The following is a 24945-nucleotide window of genomic DNA, read 5'->3' on the forward strand; positions in this document are numbered from 1 at the left end:
ACGCATCGACGGGAAGGATCGGCGCCTCGTCTCACCAGCACATGTTGAGAAGCTCGGGAGGATTCGCGGGAACTCGGGAAGGATCGCGGCTCACGGCGATTGGATCCAGCTCGCTCTCGCTGGAGCCCGGGTCCGAACAACTTGAAGACCACACGAGGTAACCTACCCGTGTGAATAATAAGGTAAATCGAAGATTTGGCGATCGGACCCTGTAGTGCGGGAAGAGTGCGGACAAGGTTGTGGTGTGGTTAAAAACACACTCGTGGCTGGTTTCCGGCGTTGATCCGAAAGCCGCGACTGGATTGTTCGTTCGTTGGGCGAAGCGACCGCTATTGGTTAGACGCGGTCGTTCGCACGCCGGTGGGCGGAAATCCACAACAATATATATATATATATATATATATATATATATATATATATATATATATATTTATATATATATCTTCTTCTTTTGCTGCTCCCTTTCGGGGTCGCCACAGCGGATCATCCGTATGATCTGCATAGTGATTTGGAACATGTTTTACGCCGGATGCCCTTCCTGACGCAACCCTGGTCACCTTTCATAACACAGGGATATGACACATAGACACATATATATATATATATATACATATATATACATATATATATATATATATATAGATATATATATATATATATATATATATATATATATATATATATATATATATATATATATATATATATATATATATATATATATATATATATATATATATATATACAGTGGGGAGAACAAGTATTTGATACACTGCCGATTTTGCAGGTTTTCCCACTTACAAAGCACGTAGAGGTCTGTATTTTTTATCATAGGTACACTTCAACTGTGAAAGACGGAATCTAAAACAAAAGTCCTGAAAATCACATTGTATGATTTTTTAAATAATTAATTTGCATTTTATTGCATGAAATAAGTATTTGATACATCAGAAAAACAGAACTTAATATTTGGTACAGAAACCTTTGTTTGCAATTACGTTTCGATCAGACGTTTCAGAGATCAGATCAGAGATCAGACGTTTCCTATAGTTCTTGACCAGGTTTGCACAGACTGCAGCAGGGATTTTGGCCCACTCGTCCATACAGATCTTCTCCAGATCTTTCAGGTTTCGGGGCTGTCGCTGGGCAACACAGACTTTCAGCTCCCTCCAAAGATTTTCTTTTGGGTTCAGGTCTGGAGACTGGCTCGGTCACTCCAGGACCTTGAGATGCTTCTTACAGAGCCACTCCTTAGTTGCCCTGGCTGTGTGTTTCGGGTCGTTGTCATGCTGGAAGACCCAGCCACGCCCCATCTTCAATGCTCTTGTTGAGGGAAGGAGGTTGTTGGCCAAGATCTCGTGATACATGGCCCCATCCATCCTCCACTCAACACGGTGCAGTCGTCCTGTCACCTTTGCAGAAAAGTATCCCCAAAGAATGACGTTTCCACCTCCATGCTTCACGGTTTGGATGATGTTCTTGGGGTTGTACTCATCCTTCTTCTTCCTCCAAACACGGCGAGTGGAGTTTATACCAAAAAGCTCGATTTTGGTCTCATCAGACCACATGACCTTCTCCCATTCCTCCTCTGGATCATCCAGATGGTCATTGGCAAACTTCAGACGGGTCTGGACATGCGCTGGCCTGAGCAGAGGGACCTTGCGTGCGCTGCAGGATTTTAATCCATGATGGCGTAGTGTGTTACTTATAGTTTTCTTTAATACTGTGGTCCCAGCTCTCTTCAGGTCATTGACCAGGTCCTGCCGTGTAGTTCTGGGCTGATCCCTCACCCTTCTCATGATCATCGAGGCTCCAGGATGTGAGATCTTGCATGGAGCCCCAGACCGAGGGAGATTGACTGTTATCTTGAACTTCTTCCATTTTCTAATAATTGCGCCAACAGTTGTTGCCTTCTCACCAAGCTGCTTGCCTATTGTCCTGTAGCCCATCCCAGCCTTGTGCAAGTCTGCAATATTGTCCCTGATGTCCTTAGACAGCTCTCTGGTCTTGCCCATTGTGGAGAGGTTGGAGTCTGATTGATTGAGTGTGGACAGCTGTCTTTTATGCAGATAACGAGTTCAAACAGGTGCAGTTAATACAGGTAATGAGTGGAGAATGGGAGGGCTTCTTAAAGACAAAACTAACAGGTCTGTGAGAGCCGGAATTCTTACTGGTTGGTCGGTGATCAAATACTTATTTCATGCAATAAAATACAAATTAATTATTTTAAAATCATACAATGTGATTTTCAGGATTTTTGTTTTAAATTCCGTCTTTCACAGTTGAAGTGTACCTCTGATAAAAATTACAGACCTCTACGTGCTTTGTAAGTGGGAAAACCTGCAAAATCGGCAGTGTATCAAATACTTGTTCTCCCCACTGTATATATATATATATATATATACATACACATATATATATATATATATATATATATATATATATATATATATATATATATATGTACATATATGTACATATATATATATATATATATATATATATATATATGGTGTCCTAAAAAAATGTACTCACTCTTTAAATGAAAATAAATGCGTTGTTTATTGACTTAGAAACAACAATAATGGTTAAATGTATAAATGGATAAATGCATGTTTACAAATGTTCAAACTGACGACCATCACCTTCCGATAACGTGGACCAATGGATTCAACAGCGTTATGAATCATTTCATTTGGAACTGCAAGACATTGTCTTTCAATTTCCTCTTTCAGCTCATCGACTGTTGCTGGTTTTGAGCCGTAAACCTTATCAATGAGATATCCCCATAAAAAGAAGTCCATTGGAGTGAGGTCTGGGGAACGCGCAGGGAATTCAACACTACCTCTTCGCCCAATCCATCTGTTGGCAAAAGTTGCTTCGAGATAGGCCCTTACATCACGGTGGTAGTGGGGATGTGCTCCATCTTGCTGAAGGTAAATATCTTCGTCACCAAATATCTCTTCCACACGTGGACCGACAGAGTCCTGCAGCAAGTTTAAGTATACATCCTCAGTGACAGTTTGGTCAAAAATGAATGGCCCTTGGATGCCCACAATGCTAATATCCCACACCTCACAGTAACCCCTGGTAAGTTTAAATGGTGTTCCATAGTAACATGCGGATTTTCAGGAGCGCAGTAGGTGCAATTGTGTCAGTTAATTGAGCCATTTAACTTGAAGCAGGCCTCATCAATCCAAACAATTTTGGAAGGAAATGCTGCATCTTCTTCGCATTTGCCCAGGTACCACTCACAAAATTCAGCTCTCCGGTCAGGATTGTCTTCATTTAGAGTGTAGATTAATTTTGGAATGTAACTTTTCCAATTAATTCGCTTCAAAATGCGATGGGTGCTTGATTTTGCGATTCCTGTCTCACGAGCCATTTTTCGTACAGATTTCCGTGGGGATCAGTGGAGGGTTTCCAGCAATTGATTTTCCTTTGCGAGGGTGGTTGATGACCGTGATCTTCCTGAACGCTCCTTATGGATGTCATGCACTGTTCCATCTGTTTCAAACTTATCTCAGATTTGAGCAATGGTGCGTCGCCTTGGTGGATCTTTGTGAAAATGTCTTCTAAATTGTCTTTGCACTTCCCTGATGTTTTCGTGCTTCCAGTAGCACCCTATGATAAATTCTTTCTTCAAAACCGAGTCATACTTCTGCCATTATTACGGTCAATTTGATCTAAAAAATAAATGAAAAATTCAATGAGTTATGAGGAGCCAAAATGTGAGTACATTTTTTTGGGTCACCCTGTATACATATATATATATATATATATATATATATATATATATATATATATATATATATATATATATATATATATATATATATATATATATATATATATATATATATATGTGTGTGTACTGAAAATGAAAAACAAAGACCAACTCACATCCTTTGAATAAAGAGAATAACCAATTATCTCTCACCTCATCAATTAAACCCACGTGGTTAGAATTATATAAATAAATTGACTCCCCCACCCCCATTCTCTCCCAGCCAAAGAAAGCTGCATAAAGCAACCATGATAGGCTACGTATGGTAAGTCGTTTGCTGTTTCAAACCCTTTTCAGAGTTCCTCCACCGCTGTGAAGACATTCACAATACCACACACATGAGAATGAATCCCAATGCTACACACACTCTCAGCTACCGGTCTGGTTTCATCGTTCGTTTGTGAATTACACAACACTGTTAACTGTTTTTGACATTTACACGTGGTACATGCTTGGGAGCCTCAGAGGTCCATGTTTCTGTCTGGACTGTTGCTAATGATGTTGCTGATGAGGTGGACTGCAATCAGTTGTAGAGACATCTCAAGGATGATCAAAAGAAATTGGATGCACCTGAGCTCAATTTGGAGTGTCATTGCAAATAGGTTGAATACTTATTGGCGCAAGACATTTTAGTTTTTCAGTTTTGATTAATTTCAAAAAAAAATTCAAACATGTTTTCACTTTGACATTATGGGGGTATATTGCAGAACAGTGACAAAAAAATTAAATTTAATCCATTTTGAATTCATGCTGTAACACAACAAAGTGTGAAAAAGTCAAGAGGCATGATTTCTTTCTGCAGGCACTATATATATATATATATGTATATATATATATGTATATATATATATATATATATATATATATATATATATATATATATATATATATATATACATACACATATATGTATATATATATATATATATATATATATATATATATATATATATATATATATATATATATATATATATATATATATATATATATATGCATATATATATATATATATATATATATATATATATATATGTATATATATATGTACATATATATATATGTTGTTGCGAATTCGCGCCCGCCGGCGTGCGAGCGTCCACGTAACTCGAATCGCGGCACGTCGCCCACCGGACGGACATCCGTCGTGACCCTCTCGGACTAACGCCGGGAACTCGTCACGGGTGGGCCTTTTGGCCTCACCACGATCGTGCCAATCGGCCACCCGTGTGGGATAGGGTTGTTCGCCAAATTCGACCTACCCAAGTACCCACACGGAGGGTAGACCAGGCGATCGCACCTCGCCGCAGGTCGACTCCGGATATGGGCCACTTAAGCGACCCGTTCCGTACTATCGGGATAACCGAGCGGTGTTATCGTCGGCCTCGACGGTTCCGATTAATTATCGGGCTTATTAAGCCCACTACCAACCCTTTAAGTGAAGCAAGATGGAGATTCAATTAAAGAAAAGACGAAGCGAAACGGGAAAAACAGTTCAACATAATTCACATTTATTCCGCGGCACATGGAAAGCACACATATACAATTACAACAATTATGCACCAAAAGCAGATGTTACAAAAGAAACACAACAATGCAGATCTACTACCGACTACGCGAGCACACGGCAACACTTACACAGTTTTACTTTACAGACGGCGCCGACAACACATATACTCAAAAGCAAAAGAAAAGGGCCACCCTCAATGACAAGGGGACAGACGGGCCTGTGGGCCACGAGACCGGGTGGAGCCTACCCATCTTGTGATGAGCCGCAAATGTGGCGGCGGTGCCCCGACTCCGCGCTCCTTCACAGGTTTCGTTAGCACTGCTTGGGGTGGGAACGGGGCCCCCTTTTCGCACTATCTCAGCGCGGGGGGAAAAAGGGGGGGGGAATTGTTGATGCTCTGGGGAAAGAGGATAGCTGGCTTGCTTGGGTCCCACGACGAGCGACTCCACTGCGACCTCGACCGCGCTCCCGGCTTCCCCTCTCTGCAGCTCCCCGACAGACTCCGAACCCCGACAGACTGACTCTCCTCCAGACCCATCTTGACTGCTGCTGCCACACTTTGCCGCTGCCACACTTCTCCAACTCGCCCGAGCCCAAAAACTCTGCCGCTGCCACACTTCTCCAACTCGCCCGAGCCCAAAAACTGACTAAATTCGCCCCGCGCTCGGCGCTTTATAGTGGTGTAGGAGATCCCATATGCAAATTTCTGGATCAAAACGAGCTTGGGGGTGGAGCCACGCTCGCCCATTGGACGGAGAAAAAGGGGCGTGAATCTCCCCTGATCCTCGAATTTGCATATATTGATTCTACTCCGACGCGCCTGGAGGCGGGGCCAAACCGCCCCGCGCTTGCTGATTGGACGGATCAGAAGTGGGCGTGTATCATTCCTGATCCGACCTCTCCTCGGAAAGGCCGCACTTTGTACCCGCGGCTCGGCACGCGCACTGTACGAGTCCAGGACAGCCTGACGCTCGGTGCCCACAAGCGGTGCGGGAATGGCCGCAGAAGGAGAGGCGAAGGTGGTGGAGGGTCTAAAGTGATGGTCCACGGCCACGGCGACGCCCGGAATGGCGTCGATGCGATGTCTGCAGGAGCGAGCTGCGAAGGTAAAGGTCGTGGCTGTTGGCGTTGTTGTTGTTGTGAAGCGGAGTTGCGGTTGGTGGTTGTTGTGTGATGGCGGTTGAGACGTGGTTGGTTCAAAATAAAGATAGAACAGAAAAACGGCTATCTTAAAGGGTCACAGCCCGAATGAATCACATTTATTCCCTCTAAACAACGGGTTTGGGGCTAACTACACATGTACTTACAGAGATATCTCACCTACGGGACCTGAATGGTGGTTTGCGAATTTCCTCAACCGCAACAATATATGTGTGTGTATATATATATATATATGTGTGTATACATGGGAGGTGTATACACACTCCTCACCAAAAGACCTGGTGGGGGAGACAATTTGGTCGCCGCCAACCCAACCATGAAACAGGTTAGTACAGGTTTACATGATATCTGCAGCAAGCCACAGATCTAATCTGGCTTGATTTAATAACAAAAGGTCAACATAGGCCAAAAAGTGGACATCGGCCAAATATTGTCAATTTTCATCCGATTGACTTGAAGTTTGAAGAGGAGTTGCATATTTGATCATTGAATTCAATCACCAATTATTTTAACGGTCAAATTTGTTTTAAGGATTTTGCAAGTACCTATTGTACTCTGCACGACATCTTCTTTGTTTGCTTGTTTATTTGTTTGTTTGTGTCTTTGAGCAGGATATCTCAAATAGTTACGGATTTATTTGGATGAATAACGTGTTGGACTGTTTTTGAGTTGGGCGTGTGACAAGGACGGATATTGATTAGATTTTGGTGAAGATTCGGATAGGGATACGATAATTTGTTTTCTTTTTCTCATTGATTCTTCACCATTGAGAGATGGGGCTTAAAACGATATTTCTCATGATGCCTCAAAAAGTTGTGGTTGGTTATGACAAAACCTGGTGGATGAGTTGATTAAGTGACAAGAGCAAGCTGATTAGATTTTGGTTAAGGTCTGGATGCATATGCAGCCTATTAGTTGGATACAAAATATAAACTGTTCAGCCTGGCAGAGTTATTAATTCTGCTGAGTGCCATTCTCGTTAACCTCCGCCATCGAAGATCGGAGGTTACTGTTTTCACCCCTCTCTGTTTGTTTGTTTGTTTGTTTGTGAACAGCATTGCGGAAAATCTCCTCGACGGATTTCGACGAAACTTGGTTGGGGGATTAGGTATGGTCCAAGGACCATGCCATTAGATTTTGGACTGGTCCAAAATCCAATATGGCCGCTATGGCTGCCATTTTGAAAAAATATTTGATTTTTTTTCTTTTTTTTTGCATTTCTACATGTTTTAAGTGATTTCCAACCCCCCCTCCCCCTCCCCCCCCAAAAAAAAATGTTGGAGAAAAGAACTATAACTTTGTCAGCACTGTTGACATCATATTTAATGAATAAGATATAAGGTTCACTTGAGTGACCCAGCAGTATTGGTGGCGGAGGTTTTGCACTCTACCTAGTGCTCCCCCTCTAGTTTAGTTTTGTTTTATCCATAATTGAGCTTTCTCACGTTTTCAGAGAAGTGCACAGCAATGAACCAAATCATCATCTTTATCTTCTTGGGTTTAACAGCTCATGTCTCCCCTGCTTACATCACTTCCTTTAATTTCCTGTTGTATTGTCCAAAAGACAACCCCTTACTGTTCTTGTGTCTTTGTTGAAGGATTTTTTAAATTTTTTTTTCAAGGTGTCTCTGTCCTGCTTGAAACTGCCCTGTATTGATAATATTGGATGTTAGTTACAGCTGTGACAAACGTTTTATGGTAATCAGACGTAGAGTTGCCTTTCCCTCTTCCATCAGATAGACTGTTTGCAATTTTGCTGCTTCCCCAGTGTTATTATTTCTGGAATGACATGATCCATTTAACCTGTACCTTTAATTCAAGAGTCTGACAAAACATACTGGTAAATATATTGGTCGTAATAATGCCAGTGCAAAATGTGCTCTTTATTTGTCGTTATAATTTTGGACCAATCGATTTGCACCAGGAGTGAAAACTTGAGCATGTTTGTTGCAATCTATCATTTTTACAAGAGATGCTTGTGGTTGTCCTGGTGTGTGTGTGTGTGTGTGTGTGTGTGTGTGTGTGTGTGTGTGTGTGTGTGTGTGTGTGTGTGTGTGTGTGTGTGTGGGTGTGTGTGTGTGTGTGTGTGTGTGTGTGTGTGTCGGTGATGGGGGGTGGGGGACACAACAAAAAAACCATGAAAGAGCACTTTTTCATTGTCGATGATTGCCTGTCAATTGAGATCATGATAGGAGGTGATGAGCCAGCTCAGATTTTGGCAGAAGTTTTACAGAATCCTGACCCAGCTATAAACCATCAGCCTGATGTTTCATGGGCAGGGTGATTCATGAATGTGTATGCCATCCCTCGGATGGGTATTGAATTGGACATTTCTTCTGCCACCATTCGTTGGTGGACGTTGAAGATACCACGGTGTCCTTTGCGAAGAATCAGCGAGCTATCGCCAGCACCATGAAAAAATTCCAAATTCCTGCTATAACCAGCAGAGTCCATTGCTGCATCAGTCGCACAGCTGTGCCCTCAGCTAATGATGCTACCCCACAGCTTTTTGCTGCACAATAAAGGAGATGAATACGACCTCAAAATCAAAAAAAAAACTTTGCTTTGCTGCCTGAAATCTGCAAAAAATCTTTTTTTTACGAAAGTGCTGATAAACAAGATACATGGATAACTAGACGACTATGAGGGTTAGGGAGCTCAAAGAATGAGTCAGTTTCAGGAGCGGATTTTATTCCATGGACCATCTATCTACAAGTGGTCCATTTACTGCAGTGGTGCCACAACTGAACTTGCCCTTTCCTTTCGATATTGTCTGAATCACAACACAAACATGTCATGGTTCTTCATGTTGTTTCATATGCAGCCTGTAGCTGCTGGTTGCATAGTTTTTTTAGAAGCACAGCTGTGCCACTGATACAGTGCCCCTATTACAAAAAGCTGGTACTCATTTTTCCGACCTCACAAAGATGACAGGCTGAGTCAACCCACATGGTGTTGTTTCAACGACACGACAGAGGTTGAAACTCAAGACCCTAAGATCTTAAACCAGCAATCTTAACCGTTAAGCCAACATCGGGCGTATGGCTCTTCCTGGAGGCAGCTTCCAACGAGACATAGTTTGGAACCACAAAAATATTCAGCTTTAAGTTATCGCTCATGCCGAAGATCTAAAAGACCACTGGCAGTTCCTGCTAATATGTTTCGAATATGCTCTCGCTCTCGAGAGAAATTATTAGAACTGCAGTTGTCGAGATATCACCAAAGAAGAATTTTCCAATCAAGGATATTTGTGAGAGTCAAATTGTCCCTTTGAATCAACCTCACTCTATTTGGTGACATTCCAGACAATTCAGCTGTTATAAAACCATAGCTGGTTGTTCATTGTCAGGTATACGGTACTCGGTGAACGGGAGGATGGGCACAGTGATTCAAGATTTTTGTGGAAACGTCTACTTGTGGTGTTCATGCACAGGTGTAAAATATAGCCAGGTGTGTACATCATTGATTTGTAGTCCAGATGGTTCTTTAATTTCACACACATTGCCCTGACCTTCCTTACATCCATTTATCCATGTACTTTGGAGAGAACGTGGTCAGGCCTGTGTCCTCACAGCATATCTCACAAATACCTTGTCCCTGTAATCTTGTACCGAACAAATATGGAAATGGGTACGTTTCACCTGCCTCACATCGCTCCATCGTCATTGAGTACCATTGGGACCTGGCCAGTGAATCGGACCAATATGTGTGTGTGTGTGTGTGTGTGTGTGTGTGTGTGTGTGTGTGTGTGTGTGTGTGTGTGTGTGTGTGTGTGTGTGTGTGTGTGTGTGTGTGTGTGTGTGTGTGTGTATGTGTGTGTTTTGCAGTTATACTGTGTGTTAACATTCTTTGCCAATTCTTTTAAAATGTTAAGTCAGCCACAAAATCGAGCTAAAATAAGTTTTCTTCCAAAGGGCAAAGCTACCTCTTCCATGGCTTTTGATTTCATTTTTTCTGTTGACTTCTCACCATTCACGGACACTCATGGGATTTTTTACGGCGGTTATAGATCAGGAAGTGCCCTTATCAGGCAAGGCTTCCAAGCATAGTTATTTACCCGAGCATGTCAGCTCACCTTTCCAATGCTAAATCGATTGCAATATTTCACGGCCATACTGTGTATATTGTGATTGTTTTTGATGAAAAACTACATCCAGTTGTTGATGTTCATATTATTCTTGTGTCCAAATGACCCTTGCGCAGTTGTATGATGTCTTTGATGAATCCCAACAACAGAAACCTCATTTGGGGTTTGTGATTGTTGTGGCTGTTGGTAGTGGTGCTTCAATTGGCAGGATACAGTGGCCTGCAAAAGTATTCACCTCCTACCAATAATGCCACATTTAGATGAATTACAAATTATATATGAATAATTTTTCCAAATGAACTTTTTACCTTAGACATGTCACAGGTCGACAAGAGCTCCGTGTTGCTGTTGTTTCTGTTTTTGTTGAGGTTCTTGTTGGGGGTCGATTTTTGAAATTTGCACCCATTGGCTGGGCAACTGCCAGACCACACCAACATTTGTCACTTGACTGGTCCACCCACCATGCCACCCAGCTAAAACAATATGGCCGCCATCTTGGTTTTCTGGTGAGCCAAAGACATCAAGCCTGTTGGCCTCTGCTGATTATACATTGCTGGGGTTTATTATTTTTTTGTGTCAGAGGTTTTGACCACAATGTGGTCATTTCTCACTTTTTTATTCATAACTGAAGATAAAAAAAAAAACACTGTTATGGTTGAAGGAGGTTACAAGTCAGGAATACCTGCAAAAAACTTGTACAAATCAAAATTCCCTGGAAGCAAAGGTATTCAACTTCTCAGGTCAGTACTTCTTTGAAGCACGTTTTGTAACAATGAGTGCTACAAGTCTTTTTGGGGAGATCTTCACCAACTTTGCACAGTGATAAGGTTAAATCTTTGCCCATTCTTCACGTGAAAATTGCTTAAGTTCTGCCAAGTTTGATGGGGATCGTTGATGGACTGTAAACTTCAAGTCTCGTCATAAATGTTCGATTGGGTCCAAGTCAGGACTTTGACTAGGCCACTCAAGAACATTTATTTTCTTCTTATTCATGTGAAATTAATGAAATGTGAATCTCCGACCCAGTTTCAAATTTAAACAGGTTTCCAAGGATTCTCCTGTACTTTGCACCGTCCATTTTCCCTTCTTTCCTGATGAGCTTGCCAGTCCCTGCTGATGAAAAGCAACTCCATATATATGTGTGTGTATGTATATATATATATATATATATATATATCTATATATATATATATATATATATATATATATATATATATATATATATATATATATATGCATATGCAGTCTGACCCGGATACAAGAAAAACGCACGTATAAGATCATGTTTTCTTATTCCCGAACATGTTCCCATGTAAATGTATATGGGGAAACCCACATATAACAAGCAGGCATACAAAGAAAACCCGCATATAAGAACATTTGTCAACACAAAAGTACAATTTTCTATCCGAAGCCACAGGAAAAGCTGGCATCAGTCGGCTGACGCATTAGTTTCACTTTCCTATACAGTGGTTTTCCGGAAATCCCGAATGAGAAAGTGGTAGTTTTGCTTCATCGCAATGGCATCCACTCGAAAAACGCCGAGTCTTGTTGAGAAAGTTGAAATTTTGGATTCTTTAAAGTCGAAATCGCTGACGAGAGCCAATGTCGTGAAAAAGTATGGCATTGGATTGCCGACCGTCAGCAAAATTGTCAAAGATGAGGAGTCACTTCGTATCAAAGTGCTCAACAACTCGAACATCAACAGAAAGCGTAGCCGTGACAGCATCCACAAAGACATCAATGAAGCGACAACTGCTTGGTTCCATCAAGCTCGCGCAAGCAATGCTGTCGTAACAGACTGTATCATCAGAGAAGGCTGCTTCGTTTGCCGTTTCGTAAAGTGTTGAGTTTGAACCTAGTAACAGTTGGCTGACGCGCTAGAAGCAAGCGAACAACGTTTCATTCAAGAAATTCCATGGCGAGAAAACGGCAGCTGATGGTGCAACGGTAGGCAACTGGATTAAAAATGTGCTCCCCGACTTGCTTGCGAATTATGCAGAGAAAGACATTTACAATGCCGACGAAACGGGCCTTTTTTATAAGGCCATTCCCCATGGTTCTCCAACAAGTGCCGGTGACAAGCCAGCTGGAGGTAAAGTTCCAAAAGACTGCCTGACTGTTCTTTTGTTGTGTCATCTCGATGGCAGTGATAAGTGAGGCTTCATTGTTGGCAAGTCCGGCAAGCCACGATGTTTCAACAATGTTCATAACCTGCCATTCCTTTACTTCGCCAATTCTAATGCATGGATAACGAGTGCAATATGGTCACAAATTCTTACCAAACTCAACTGTCAGTTGCACGCCAGTGTAGAAACATTGTCTTGTTTGCTGACCACGCTGCGTGCCACCTTCTTCCACCGGATGTGACGCTAACGAACATAAAGCTCCAGTTCATGCCACCTATTACGACATCTCTGATTCAACCTCTAGACCAAGGCATGATCCGAACCATGAAGGCGTACGTACCAACGAGAAATTGTTTGACTTCAAGTTGCTGCTATCGACAGCGTGCCACAAAAACCAGCGTCAGAAGTGAGCAAAACTATCACAGTTCTGAAGGTGATGCACATGTTGAAACGGGCCCTCTTCATGGTTACGCCCCAGACAATCGCTAACTGCTTCAAGAAGGCTGGCTTCGTGAAACAGTCCGAAGATGAAGAATGCGATTCTGAACAAAACGCCGAAGAAGACGTCGCAGGAGCTCTGCATGTCCCGGACATTACACAATAGGAATTCCTTTCATTTGTCAACATCGATGAAGGGACAGAGTGCTACGGTGAAATGGTTGATCAAGAGATTGTCGACACTGTAATGCAACCCCAAGCAAAGATGGAAGACGACAAAGACGAAGAGAGAGAAGAATCGGTTGTGCCACCACCCACGAAGCTCCAAGCCATCCAGGCGCTTGACACACTGACAGCCTATTTTTATCACAGTGACAACACCGACGCCAGAAAACTTCTGTACTCTCTCCATGATAAAATATTGGAGAGCAGAAACAGAAGTATGGTCCAAACCAAACTGTCTGACTCCTTCGTGAAAGCAAAGTAACTTTCACCGTGAATCCAAAGTGCGACACGTGAAACCAGTGTGTTTTCCAATACAGCAGAATAAACACGTTCATTTAAATAAATTGATATCACCGTCCCTGTGAAGTACATGACCCCTGGTGCTCATACATTGCCTCCCGTGGCCAGTTTTGTGAAGTGGATGATGAACCCGGATGTAAGAACATACATTCTCACTCCCGAGCGTGTTCTTATATACGGGGTCAGACTGTATATATATATATATATATATATATATATATATATATATATATATATATATATATATATATATATATATATATATATATATATATATATATATATATATATATTATATATATATATATATATATATATATATATATATATATATACTGTATGTATATAGACCAAATAATGGTCAAAAAGATAGGCTAAAGTATCGGACCTAATAATTAACCATCTTATCTTTGTGGCTTTAGCTTTGTGCTTTGGATTGTTGTCCTACTGAAATGCGAATCTCCGATCTTCAATATCAATATCCCAGGCTAATTTCGATGAGTAACTGTGTCCATTTTCCTCTGCAAAGCAACATCGACATGAATTGTATCCATAAAATGGGCACCCTCAAGGGCTGTTGTGCCCTAAATAGATTGATAACCTATGAGATGCATCACAAATGAACAACAATGACCACACTGTGGTCACAAAATTATTATTTATTGCTTTCTCTGTCCACTTAACCCCTTCATACTTGCTGACGTCCCACGTGTCTATGTGGTGAAAGCTGGGTCTGAGAATAAAAAAATATTATGACCCACGGCTCAGATTACATTCTCTAATTCTGTCTCACTAACTTTGTGCCGTGTCTGTGCTGTGCTAACATGTGAATGAATAAGGTTAGATAGATAAGATTTGTCATGATTTAGAACAGGGGATTTAGCTTTATAGCGAACGCAGTGAGCCTCATATTTAACGCGTGCACATGAGAGAATAGGAAACAACAACAGCACAATACCCCTGGCAATTTGGAATCCGTGTCGTTGGCTATGACCCTTTTGCTTCCGTTTTTTTTCTTTCCGGTTTTTGTCATGGGGAATGATGCATGCCAGGAGATAAAGGCATCGTCGGAGACATGAAAGACCCAAATAATATCAGACATGGTGTGTATTTCCTCCACTGATTTTAATAAAGATATCTCCCGCATCATCAAAAAATAATTTTTAATTGTGATTTACGTTATTTGATCGCTGATCCCGAATCCAGGCCGAAGTAACCGGAAATTGCGTATACAGTTGTGAACAAGTTATAGGTGAAGTAAGAAGCGAATGTAAGAAGAATTCTACGTTCGCTTCTAGTATTTATTTTTTTAGATGAGATCCTGTTCTAGGTGGTGTAGTTGTTGTGAAAGTAATGTTGAGGTATTTTTTTTTTTTTAGATGAGATCATGTTCTAGGCAGTGTAGTTGTTGTGAAGGTAATGTTGAGGATTTTTTTTTTCAGATGAGATCCTGTTCTAGTCGGTGTCGTTGTGAAGATAATGTTGAGGTAATTTTTTTTTTTAGATGAGATCATGTTCTAGGTTCTAGATCATGTTCTAGATCTAGTGTAGTTGTTGTGAAGGTAATGTTGAGGTAATATTTATTTTTGCAGATGAGATCCTGTTATAGGTGGTTTAGTTGCCATTGTGAAGGTAATGTTGAGGTAATATATATATATATATATATATATATATATATATATTTTTTTTTTTTTAGATGAGATCCTGTTCTAGGCGGTGTAGTTGTCGTTGTGAAGGTCATGTTGAGGTAATATATATATATTTTTAGATGAGATCCTGTTCTCGGCGGTGTAGTTGTCATGAAGGTAATGTTGAGGTAATATATATTTTTTAGATGAGATCCTGTTCTCGGCGTTTTCGTTGTCGTTGTGAAGGTAATGTTGAGGTATTTTTTTTTTTTAGATGAGATCCTGTTCTAGGTGGTGTAGTTGTCATTGTGAAGGTAATGTTGAGGTAATATATATATTTTTAGATGAGATCCTGTTCTTGGCGGTGTAGTTGTCATGAAGGTAATGTTGAGGTAATATATTTTTTTTAGATGAGATCCTGTTCTAGGCGTTGTAGTTGTCGTTGTGAAGGTAATGTTGAGGTAATTTTTTTACATGAGATCCTGTTCACGGTGGTGCAGTTGTCGTTGTGAAGGTAATGTTGAGGTAATATTTTTTTTTAGATGAGATCATGTTCTTGGCGGTGTAGTTTTCGTTTTGAAGGTAATGTTTAGGAATTTTTTTTTCAGATGAGATCCTGTTCTCGGCGGTGTTGTTGTTGTTGTTGTTGTGAAGGTAATGTTGAGGTAATAGGTAAAGTCAGAAGCGAAAGTAAGAAGAATTCTACGTTCGCTTCTAGTCTTTTCCTATTCCATATTATCTGCTACAACATTTTTTTTGCGTGTGTGCGTGCGTCTCTCTCCCTCTCTTTTGCCCTCCTACTCTCTGTGGTAAAAAAAAAACATTTTGTTTATAAAATCCTGGTTCGGATTTTCAGGGTACGGGACTTTGCCATTAAAGTGCGAGTGAATTGACTTTACAAATCTGGTAATGGGCTGATTGGAAAATGCACATTTAAATCACTCTTACAAGAGTTGATTCGTCACAGTTATATCAGAACGAGCTGATTCGTCACACTGTCACAGATTGTTTAACCCCAACATGGGGCTGTTGATAAAATTACGTGACGCTATATTTTTTATGGAGGCAAGTACTGTATGGGCTTGATTAAACCTTACTTATAATTTTTATTCGACATATGATTCGATTTTTCATGTTCCCTCATCGTGATTAACACTCGAGCCAAACAAAGCCAATGGAAATCTGATACAACAAAGCCAGACAGTGTATAATCAGCAAAGGCCTTCAGGCCTAATGTACCAGGTGTACCAGGTGCGGTGGGACGCAAGAAGCACACGGGCCAGCATCTACTCCGCTTTATTGCACGACCAGAAGCACACTCTCCCCACCCCTAGCGGGCGAGGCATGATATACGAAAACCCAATCACGTGACACAGCACACTCCTCCCCTCGTAAAATGACCCGTCACATAATGAACGGATAATCACAACACGACCATCGGAAACCCATCAACACTCATAATCCTCCAAGTACCGCGGCCGCACCCTGACCTGCCTCGGACGGGCAACGCCGCCAGACAGCCCAGGCTCAGACGCCTCCCGGCTCGGTCGAGGTGACACCCTCGCCGGACTCGCACTTTCCGCAACACCAGCTACCCCCGACTGCCCAGCCTGCTCGACGTCCCCGGGTAGGACGGCATCAGGCGAAGCCCCCCTTGGCGCCGGCCCAGCCAGCCCCGGCGATACAACGTCAGGTGCTGGCGATACTACCGGTGGGGGTCCCGCATCGTTCGGCTCGGGGAGGTGTGGGGGGGTGACGCTGAACAGCGATCATGCATCTGGTCCACGTGCCGCTTCCACACATCCCCACCATCAGTCCGCACCATGCAATTCGCCGGCCCCAGCACCACAGAGACCACCGCCGGCACCCATTTGGAACCGTGGAAATAATCGCGCACCATTACCCGCTGCCCCACCTCGAAGCTGCGCAGCCGCGTCGGACGCGACATCGCCCCACTCCCCGACCCTCCAGGTCGTAGCAAATCCAGCCTGGACCGCAAAGCCCGTCCATAGAGACGAATGGCCGGCGAATCACCCGTGACAGGATGAACTGCGTTCCTGTAATGGAGCAAAATGACATCGACCACCATCTGCACAGGTGCAACACCCCCCCCCCCCCTGCGCAAAGCCCGCTTCAACATCTTGACAAACGACTCAGCTTGGCCATTCGTCTCAGGGTGATACGGTGCGGACCTTAGATGTCGAATACCATTCTGGCGCATAAACTCATCAAATACACCCACGATGAACTGCGGACCATTATCAGAGACCAGGATCTCCGGCAACCCCTTATTAGCAAAGATCGTCCGCAGCTTCTCTACTGTAATGTTTGCTGAAGTATGCTGCATTACTACAACCTCCGGCCATTTAGAGAATGCATCAATCACAATCAAAAACATCTTGCCATTAACCGGTCCCGCAAAATCTACATGGCCCCTCTGCCAAGCTCGGTCTGGCACAGGCCAGAGACCCGAAGCTCGACGCGGGTTATCAGCATCTGTCTGGCACGTGGCGCAACGCTTAACCAACTGTTCAATGTCTTTGTCCAACCCCGGCCACCACAACAGGCTACGAGCAAGACTCTTGGTCTTCACGATGCCAAGGTGACTGACATGCAGTTCTTCCAAACACCGCTGCCTGAACCTCGGTGGAATCACGGTCCTCATTCCCCACATTACGCACCGTTGGACCAACGACAGCTCCGCTGCGCGTGACGTGAAAGGTTGAAATGCCGGTGTCGAAGGCAGATCGCTCCAATTCCCCGTAGAAATCGCCTGGACGACACGGGCAAGCACCGGATCACGAGCCGATTCCACCGCGACCTGCCTGGCCGTGAGCGGCCCGCTTTGGACCTGGTCCAGTGCGAACACATCGACCCGGTCGCCCAATTCAGACGCAGCTGGACCCTCCGCACATGGCAAGCGTGAGAGCCCGTTGCAGTTAGCATGCTTCTCGGTGCTTCGGAACTGAATATCATAATCGTAAGCACCCAGAAACAGACACCACCGCTGTATTCGCGCGGCTGCTACCACCGGCACCCCGCGTTCGGGTCTCAGGATGAATTGAAGCGGTTTGTGATCCGTCTGCAAAGTGAAATGCCGCCCCAGCAGATATTGATGAAACCTCCGCACACCCCAGACGAGGCTGAGAGCCTCACGCTCAATCTGGGCATATCCGCGCTCTGCTGTGGACAGGGTCCGGGATGCAAAACAAACAGGCCGCTCGGAACCATCGTCCATCCTGTGGGAGAGCACTGCCCCGATGCCATATGCAGAGCTGTCGCATGCCAATAGGAGCGGACGCGCAGGCTCGTAGTGCACGAGGACCGTATCCTCTGTGAGCAGCCGCTTGACGCGGTCGAACGACGCCTGGTGTGCAGGCCCCCAAGCCCAGCGCTCGTCCTTCTTGAGCAACCGCGTTAACGGCGCAAGTTGTGAGCTGAGCCCGCGCACGAACCTTTGGTAATACTGGGCCATACCAATGAACGAGCGCAGCTGCGTCTTGTCGCGAGGCGGTGGCATGCGCTGAATCGCCTCCACCTTCCGAGGACCTTTCAACAGCCCCTCCGGCGTGATGATGTGCCCGAGGTATTCCAAGCGCTGCTTGAAGAACGCGCACTTGTCCCTGTTTAAGCGCAGGCCGCACGCTTCTAGCTTTGTCAGCACTCGGGCAATGTTCGCAAGATGCTCGTCCGCAGTTTTCCCCGCAATGAGCACATCGTCCAGGTAGGTCTGAGCGGGCAGGCCAATGCAAACCTGATCCATGGCTTTCTGCCACAAAGCTGGGGCCGAAGCAATCCCAAAACATAGTCGGGTATATCGATAGAGTCCTTGACACGTGTTGATTATTAAAAGCTCGCTACTCCCGGGATCCATCGGCAGGTGAAAATATGCATCACGCAGGTCTAGCTTCGTGAAGTATTGACTCCCCGCCAATCGCGCATATATCTCATCGATTGATGGCAGTGGATATTGCTCCACGCTGAGCCCCGGGTTAACCGTGGATTTGAAGTCCCCGCACAATTGGACGTCTCCATTCCGTTTCAGCACCGTGACAACCGGGGTGGCCCAATCCGAGCACGACACCCGTTCGATCACTCCACAGGCCTCCAGCCTATCCAGTTCACCCTTGACCTTGTCCCGCAGGGCATACGCCACCGGACGCGGTTTACAAAACCGAGGAACCACCCCCTCCTTCAAGAAGAGTTTCGCCTCCATGCCCTTGAGTTCTCCAAGGTCGTCGCTAAACAACCCTTGATGTCTTTGAAGAATCTCCTCCAATTGATCCTCCCACTGGCTCGGCACGGGTTGCACAAGGTGAATTGCGGCCCAGTCTAGCCTGATGCGGGTCATCCAATCTCGGCCGAGGAGAGACGGCCCCCTCCCCCGTACGACATACACCCGAAGCGTGGCGACCTGGCCTTGGTACCGCACAGACACGTCTGCCATCCCGACTGGCGTTATCTTCTCGCGGGTGTACGTGAACAGCGAGAGGTTTGACCTGATAAGCTTCAAGCCGTTGAGTCTACGCGCGGTCTGTTTGCCGATGAGCGACACCGCTGCTCCCGTATCGACCTGGAACGTGATCGGCGTTTCGTTCACTTCAACTTCCACCGTCATCGGGCGCGCGTGGGTTGACTCAGCCTATCATCCTTCTGGGGTTGGCAAAATTAGTCAAAGCTCACTGGAAACGGGGAGCACTGCATCAGTGGCACAGCTGTGCTCCCAGAAATGATTCAATCAACAGCCACAGGCTGCATACAAAAAAAAAATAAAAAAATTTATTGGTGAGGTTAATGACTGTGCTTGTGTTCAGGAAGGACGAACTTTAAAAACAAGGATTTTGTATTCGATTTATTTTTGAACTACCTCGAGAAGCTATCTGTGAGTTCGTTCGTTTTTTTTGACGTTTGGCTAGAATTCTGGCAAAAATGTGGCATCGAATTGTCTACATATTGATATACAGGAGTGATTGCAAACAAGACAGCCAGCTTTTCCTCCTGGGTGATAGGATTCCACTTCCACTACTGGCGCGGCACCCGAAGAGCCATTTGTAAGATTGGAACTGCGCCACCAAAAATCACACTGGCTGGGGAAAGTGCACCTCGTAATTTAATAATTACTCTGCACATTGGCAACAGACTGCACAAATGACATCAACCAGACTCACTGACGTAATGGTTCGAGTGTCCGCTGTGAGTCTGGGAAGTCGTGAGTTCGAACCCCGACTGAGTCACACCATTGACCTTAAAACTGGAATGCGCAACTTCCTTACTTGATGCTCAGCATTTGAAAAAGCCAGAACATGGAAAAAACAACCATAGGTTGGCAATCATTGTACAGGCTTGGTGGGTTTAATGACCTTCTGCATTGAAGTTCCTTGTAAGGGAACATATGCTTTATTATTAAACTTCTTTGAATACGCAAGTACGGTATCGATTGGCCCAAAAATCCTCAAAACACTACCGACAGTAGCACTGCCATTCAGGAAATGCCTGCATTACAACCTGTCTGGTGGCTTTTCCTGTTGGATGAACCTCAATTTTGCCTCTAAAATTAGCTTCCTTTGTGTTCCGTCTGAGTGCAAGTTCTTATGTTCACCATATGGGTTTACATGTTATAGGTTCGGTTTGGGATTGATAAGTGGTATTCACTCCGTGCGTTCTGGCAGAAAAATTGCAACAATGCGACCGACCCAGGAATATTGTGTAGGAGCTGCTGGGCCAGGCAACAACCACATTCTCAGGTAGCAAGCGGCGTAACCTGGTGTGAAGGCATATTGAGGACCAGACCACTTGCTACCCTCAGTTTGAGCAGGAATTCTTAATTTGTTCAAAGTGCCAGAGATAACTCACCCACTCATCACGAAAGACACCGTGGGATGCTTTACGTCCACCAACTAATGCAAGCAGAAGGGACACCCGGCTTAACATCCATCAGAGGGATGGCACAAGCATTGTATCATCACCTTGCATGTGAAACGCCAGGATGACAGTTTACAGCTGGGTCGATATTCAAACCCAGGCAAGACAGCTCAGAAGCGAGCATGCATACCTCTAAGCTATCCTGCCAACCCTGTGGGGGGGGGGGGGAGGGGGGTTATCATGTCCAAAGGGGGGGGTGTTTAAATAGAGTGTTCCATTTGCAGTCACATAGATGGAAAAAACAGTTCAAAAGAACAATCTTTGGTAGAGCAAAGGTCACGTACAGCAGAGCCTGCAATTGGACTGGATATTGATGAGACTCTAATGAGATGTGAATTTTACAATTTCATGAGATAAAAAGATTGATTATGTAAAGAGGATAAATTACATTAGGTGAGTTGTGTGCATAGCTAAGAGGATGTGGTTATGGTGCTGGTTTAATGGACCAAATGGTATTCCAAACTCCTCTCCCACTCCCCACCAACCTTTTCCTCCAACGCCTCAGCTTTCATGTGTACCTCTCACTCGTACCCAGGTGTTTGATGGTGTTATATACTTTTGGGTGTTTAAATGATGCAGTTTCCAGCTCTCACATTTCCTCATCCAAACTGCAAGAGAAAACACGAGAGTAAAACAAAAGCCTGTGGGGAGGGGAGTCGTCTGTGGGAACAGACTAAATGGAAGCTTGCCAGATCCAAGGAGACTTTCAAAAATGGATATGTGGGGTATCCCAGAGGTACGCCTACTCAGCTCTGAATTGTCTCACCTGAGTTGGAGTCTCAGCCAGCTATAAACTGTCATCCTTATGTTTCACAGGTAGGGCGAGGCATCGATGTGTGTGTCTTCCCATAGATGGGCGTTAAGCCGGAGGATCCTTCTGCCAGCATTTGTTGGACGTTAAGGATCCCACGGTGTCTTTTGCGAAGAATAGGGGAGTTATCTCCTGCACTCTGAATAAATTACAAATCCTTTTCCAAATCACATCCAGCTGAGTATCCTGCACCAGAGTGGTGGACCCTTCCAGGATTGGTTAAAGTCCAGAAACGTTTCTCGACTACTCCTCATACATCCTGGAGTTTGGAATGCAGGAAATCTTTTTCTTTTCTTTTTTTTTAACCTCTTTCACTCATCATTCTGCATCTGTATCATGTCCAACCTTGGAGTGAGAAGCAGATTTAAGATCTTCTGGGTTCTGATGAAATTTGGGCAGTTTTGTTGAGCGGTTTCATTCTCGAGGGAGAAACGGTGTGTCCTGGTATTTTGAAGGAAAGAGATTGACCACAAATCCGTTGGTGGCTTGTGGAATGAGGGAAATTCTTATTGGCATCCACCATCACTTCACCGCCCTGCCCTTCCTTTTCCTGCACCACCGCACAAGCCCCTCATTGCAGGATCCCCTCCCTCCTCGACTCCCTCCCACTCACTATTCCATCTCTGGGCAAGCAAAGCGCTCACGCATTCATACTTCGTGCTGTGACAAGCAGGCCTGGACAAATGTTTTACTTCATGTCTCGCCTTCTTAGTTCCTGTCCTTTTGAAGACCATCGGAGGTAACTCCGCACCTCCTTCAGGATGGTTAATATCGTGCTCACATTGGTATTGTTCCCACCATTCCGATGCTGCACAGGCTGCAGATATAACGGATATCTTTTCTCCCATCGTGTTGTTTAAGTCATCTGATTCTGAGGGAAGGCAGGTTCACCTCATCACCACTGCTGTCCCAGGACGGCAATGTCTCTTTGGTGTTTGAACTGCACCATCGAAAGGAGCCAGTCTCTGCTAGAACTTGCTGTGGACACTTGGTAAGTGGGTTTTCTTGGTGTGTTGTGATCAGATATAAAATGTTTGTAGAAGGAGAGAAGGGAGTCGAGGAGGAGGGAGTGTTGGTTCTTGCAATTTTGATTCATCCATGGTGCTCTTACCTGTACAAATGGGATGTCATTGGAATCCTTTTTTGTTTTAGAATAAACCATTGTGCTTTTTGAGCCAGAGTGCATTATTCAATAGAGCAATACCCTATCAGTGGCTTTGTGAATTTCAAGGCTGTCAGGTTGGGATAACCACGACGAGCCAGCGGCAGAGCGCTTGCACTCTTAATTTCTGAGAGGAAAAGGCCGGGAAAAGTCCCAAGCTGCTTTTCAAGCCAAGAGCTGTGGCGAACCTTAGATAAGAGGAGATGAATTGCCGGGACCACAGGGAGACATTTAATTGTGTGGATGTGTACATGCAGCACACGTTCAGGGTTTAGCATTTGTAATCTCTCCCTGAAGTGAGGGTAGGTTTGAGGACACTGGTATTCCATGGCCCCTGGGTCCCTTTTTCACGATTGCATTGCCTTTGGGATTATTGACTCTGTCCATCGGCTGCCAGCATTGGACACGCGAGCCTCTGATATCTTCAGCGAACGCTCCGCCTGAGTGAACCCTCAGCCCAGACACTAACTGTGTGAATAATTATCATGGCAGGGCCTGAAATATTTGTCTTTGGTATTTATTGATGGAAAGACAGCATTTGCTTGCCTTTGTAGAGGTCATACATATATTTATAACGTTATTGTTCTTATAGTTTTTTTGTATACCATGTCGAGGCTCGTGTAAGTGTTGAGTAAGTTGATTAATTTATAATCCCCTATATCCCCTAAGATTTGCTGTACATTTCAATATTCATCCCTCAACCTCTTAATTAATTATTTCTTTTATTTATATTTATTTCTCACCTCTTTCCCCAACTCCTTTGCTTCCTTTTTCTCTGTCATCCTCCCTTATTCTCTTATTCTTCTCAAATTTATCTTTTTCAATCCATTCCCTCTCCCCTCTGTGGTGTATTGATTGTATATACCTATGGACCTTCACTAAATTTATTTTATCCATTGGCCAAAGCGAAAAAAATCTTTGTAAAAACCTAAATTCTGAAAATAAGTTTGTCATTTTTTATTCGAAAATCCTTAGTTTATGTTCACATAAAACAGTAAATAACTAGAACAAGCAATCAAAGATTGCAGACCCTCACCAGGACAAATTTTGTGTGGTTATACAGAACGTAGTTTATAGATGTACTCAAATTCTAATTGTACTGTACATATTTTATAGATGTACTCACATTCAAATTGATCAGACTTTATAGAGGTACTCGGTTGAAGAATTATAATGGGTACTAGTGGCTACCACTCGGTGGCATTTGTGGCCTCCATAAACACATTCTGTGCGGACAAACAGACAGACAAAAAAAAACGGACCTGAGTGCAATATGAATACCCTACGCTGACAAATGTAATAAGGGTACTCAATCCACCACAACCCACATTTAGACTAGCAGGATGCTCTCGAGATCTGCACACTCCCCTCAAAGCTCTCCAGCATGGGTTTCATCCTGGTGTTTCACAGGCAAGGTGATTCATCACTGTGTGTGCCATCCATCGGATGGACGTTAAATAGGCCAGCATGTCTGCCAGCATTAGTTGGTGGATGTTAAAGATTCCATGTTGTTCTTCGCGAAGAGTAGGCGATCGATTGCAGGCACGCTGAGAAAATTACAAGTTCCTGCTGTAATCTACAGGGGGAGCTGCATCAGTGGTACAGCTGCTCCCCCAGCAAATGATGCTACCCACGGCCAATACGCAAGTGAAATCAGCATGCAAGCTCGCTCATTTTGTTCCAAACCCATGGCAGCTTCTTTAAAATTTAGTTTGTGATCACATTCTGCACCCAGGCATTTTTTTGATGTTTAGTAACTGCAGTACCAATCCAATCGGAGGCCGT

At 43.9% G+C, this 24945-nt stretch overlaps 1 protein-coding gene across 7 annotated transcripts in view; it reads left to right on the forward strand.

Moving 5' to 3' along the window:
• Positions 1–24945, forward strand: part of LOC147008821 (IQ motif and SEC7 domain-containing protein 1-like) — a 634685-nt gene that overhangs the window by 527646 nt on the left and 82094 nt on the right. The window contains exon 1 of one of the 7 annotated variants that reach the window (XM_085863869.1): positions 22626–22989. The exons of the other annotated variants lie outside the window; for them this stretch is intronic. Within the exon in view, the coding sequence (XP_085719995.1) occupies positions 22919–22989 (71 nt within the window). The 5' untranslated portion in view covers positions 22626–22918. Of the gene's footprint in view, positions 1–22625; positions 22990–24945 lie in introns of those variants that run through there. 7 annotated transcript variants of the gene reach the window in all.

Source organism: Eptatretus burgeri, chromosome 18 (assembly GCF_056783735.1).
Source record: "Eptatretus burgeri isolate ZD-2024b chromosome 18, Ebu_testis_v1, whole genome shotgun sequence".
NCBI classification, from domain to species: Eukaryota; Metazoa; Chordata; class Myxini; order Myxiniformes; family Myxinidae; genus Eptatretus; species Eptatretus burgeri.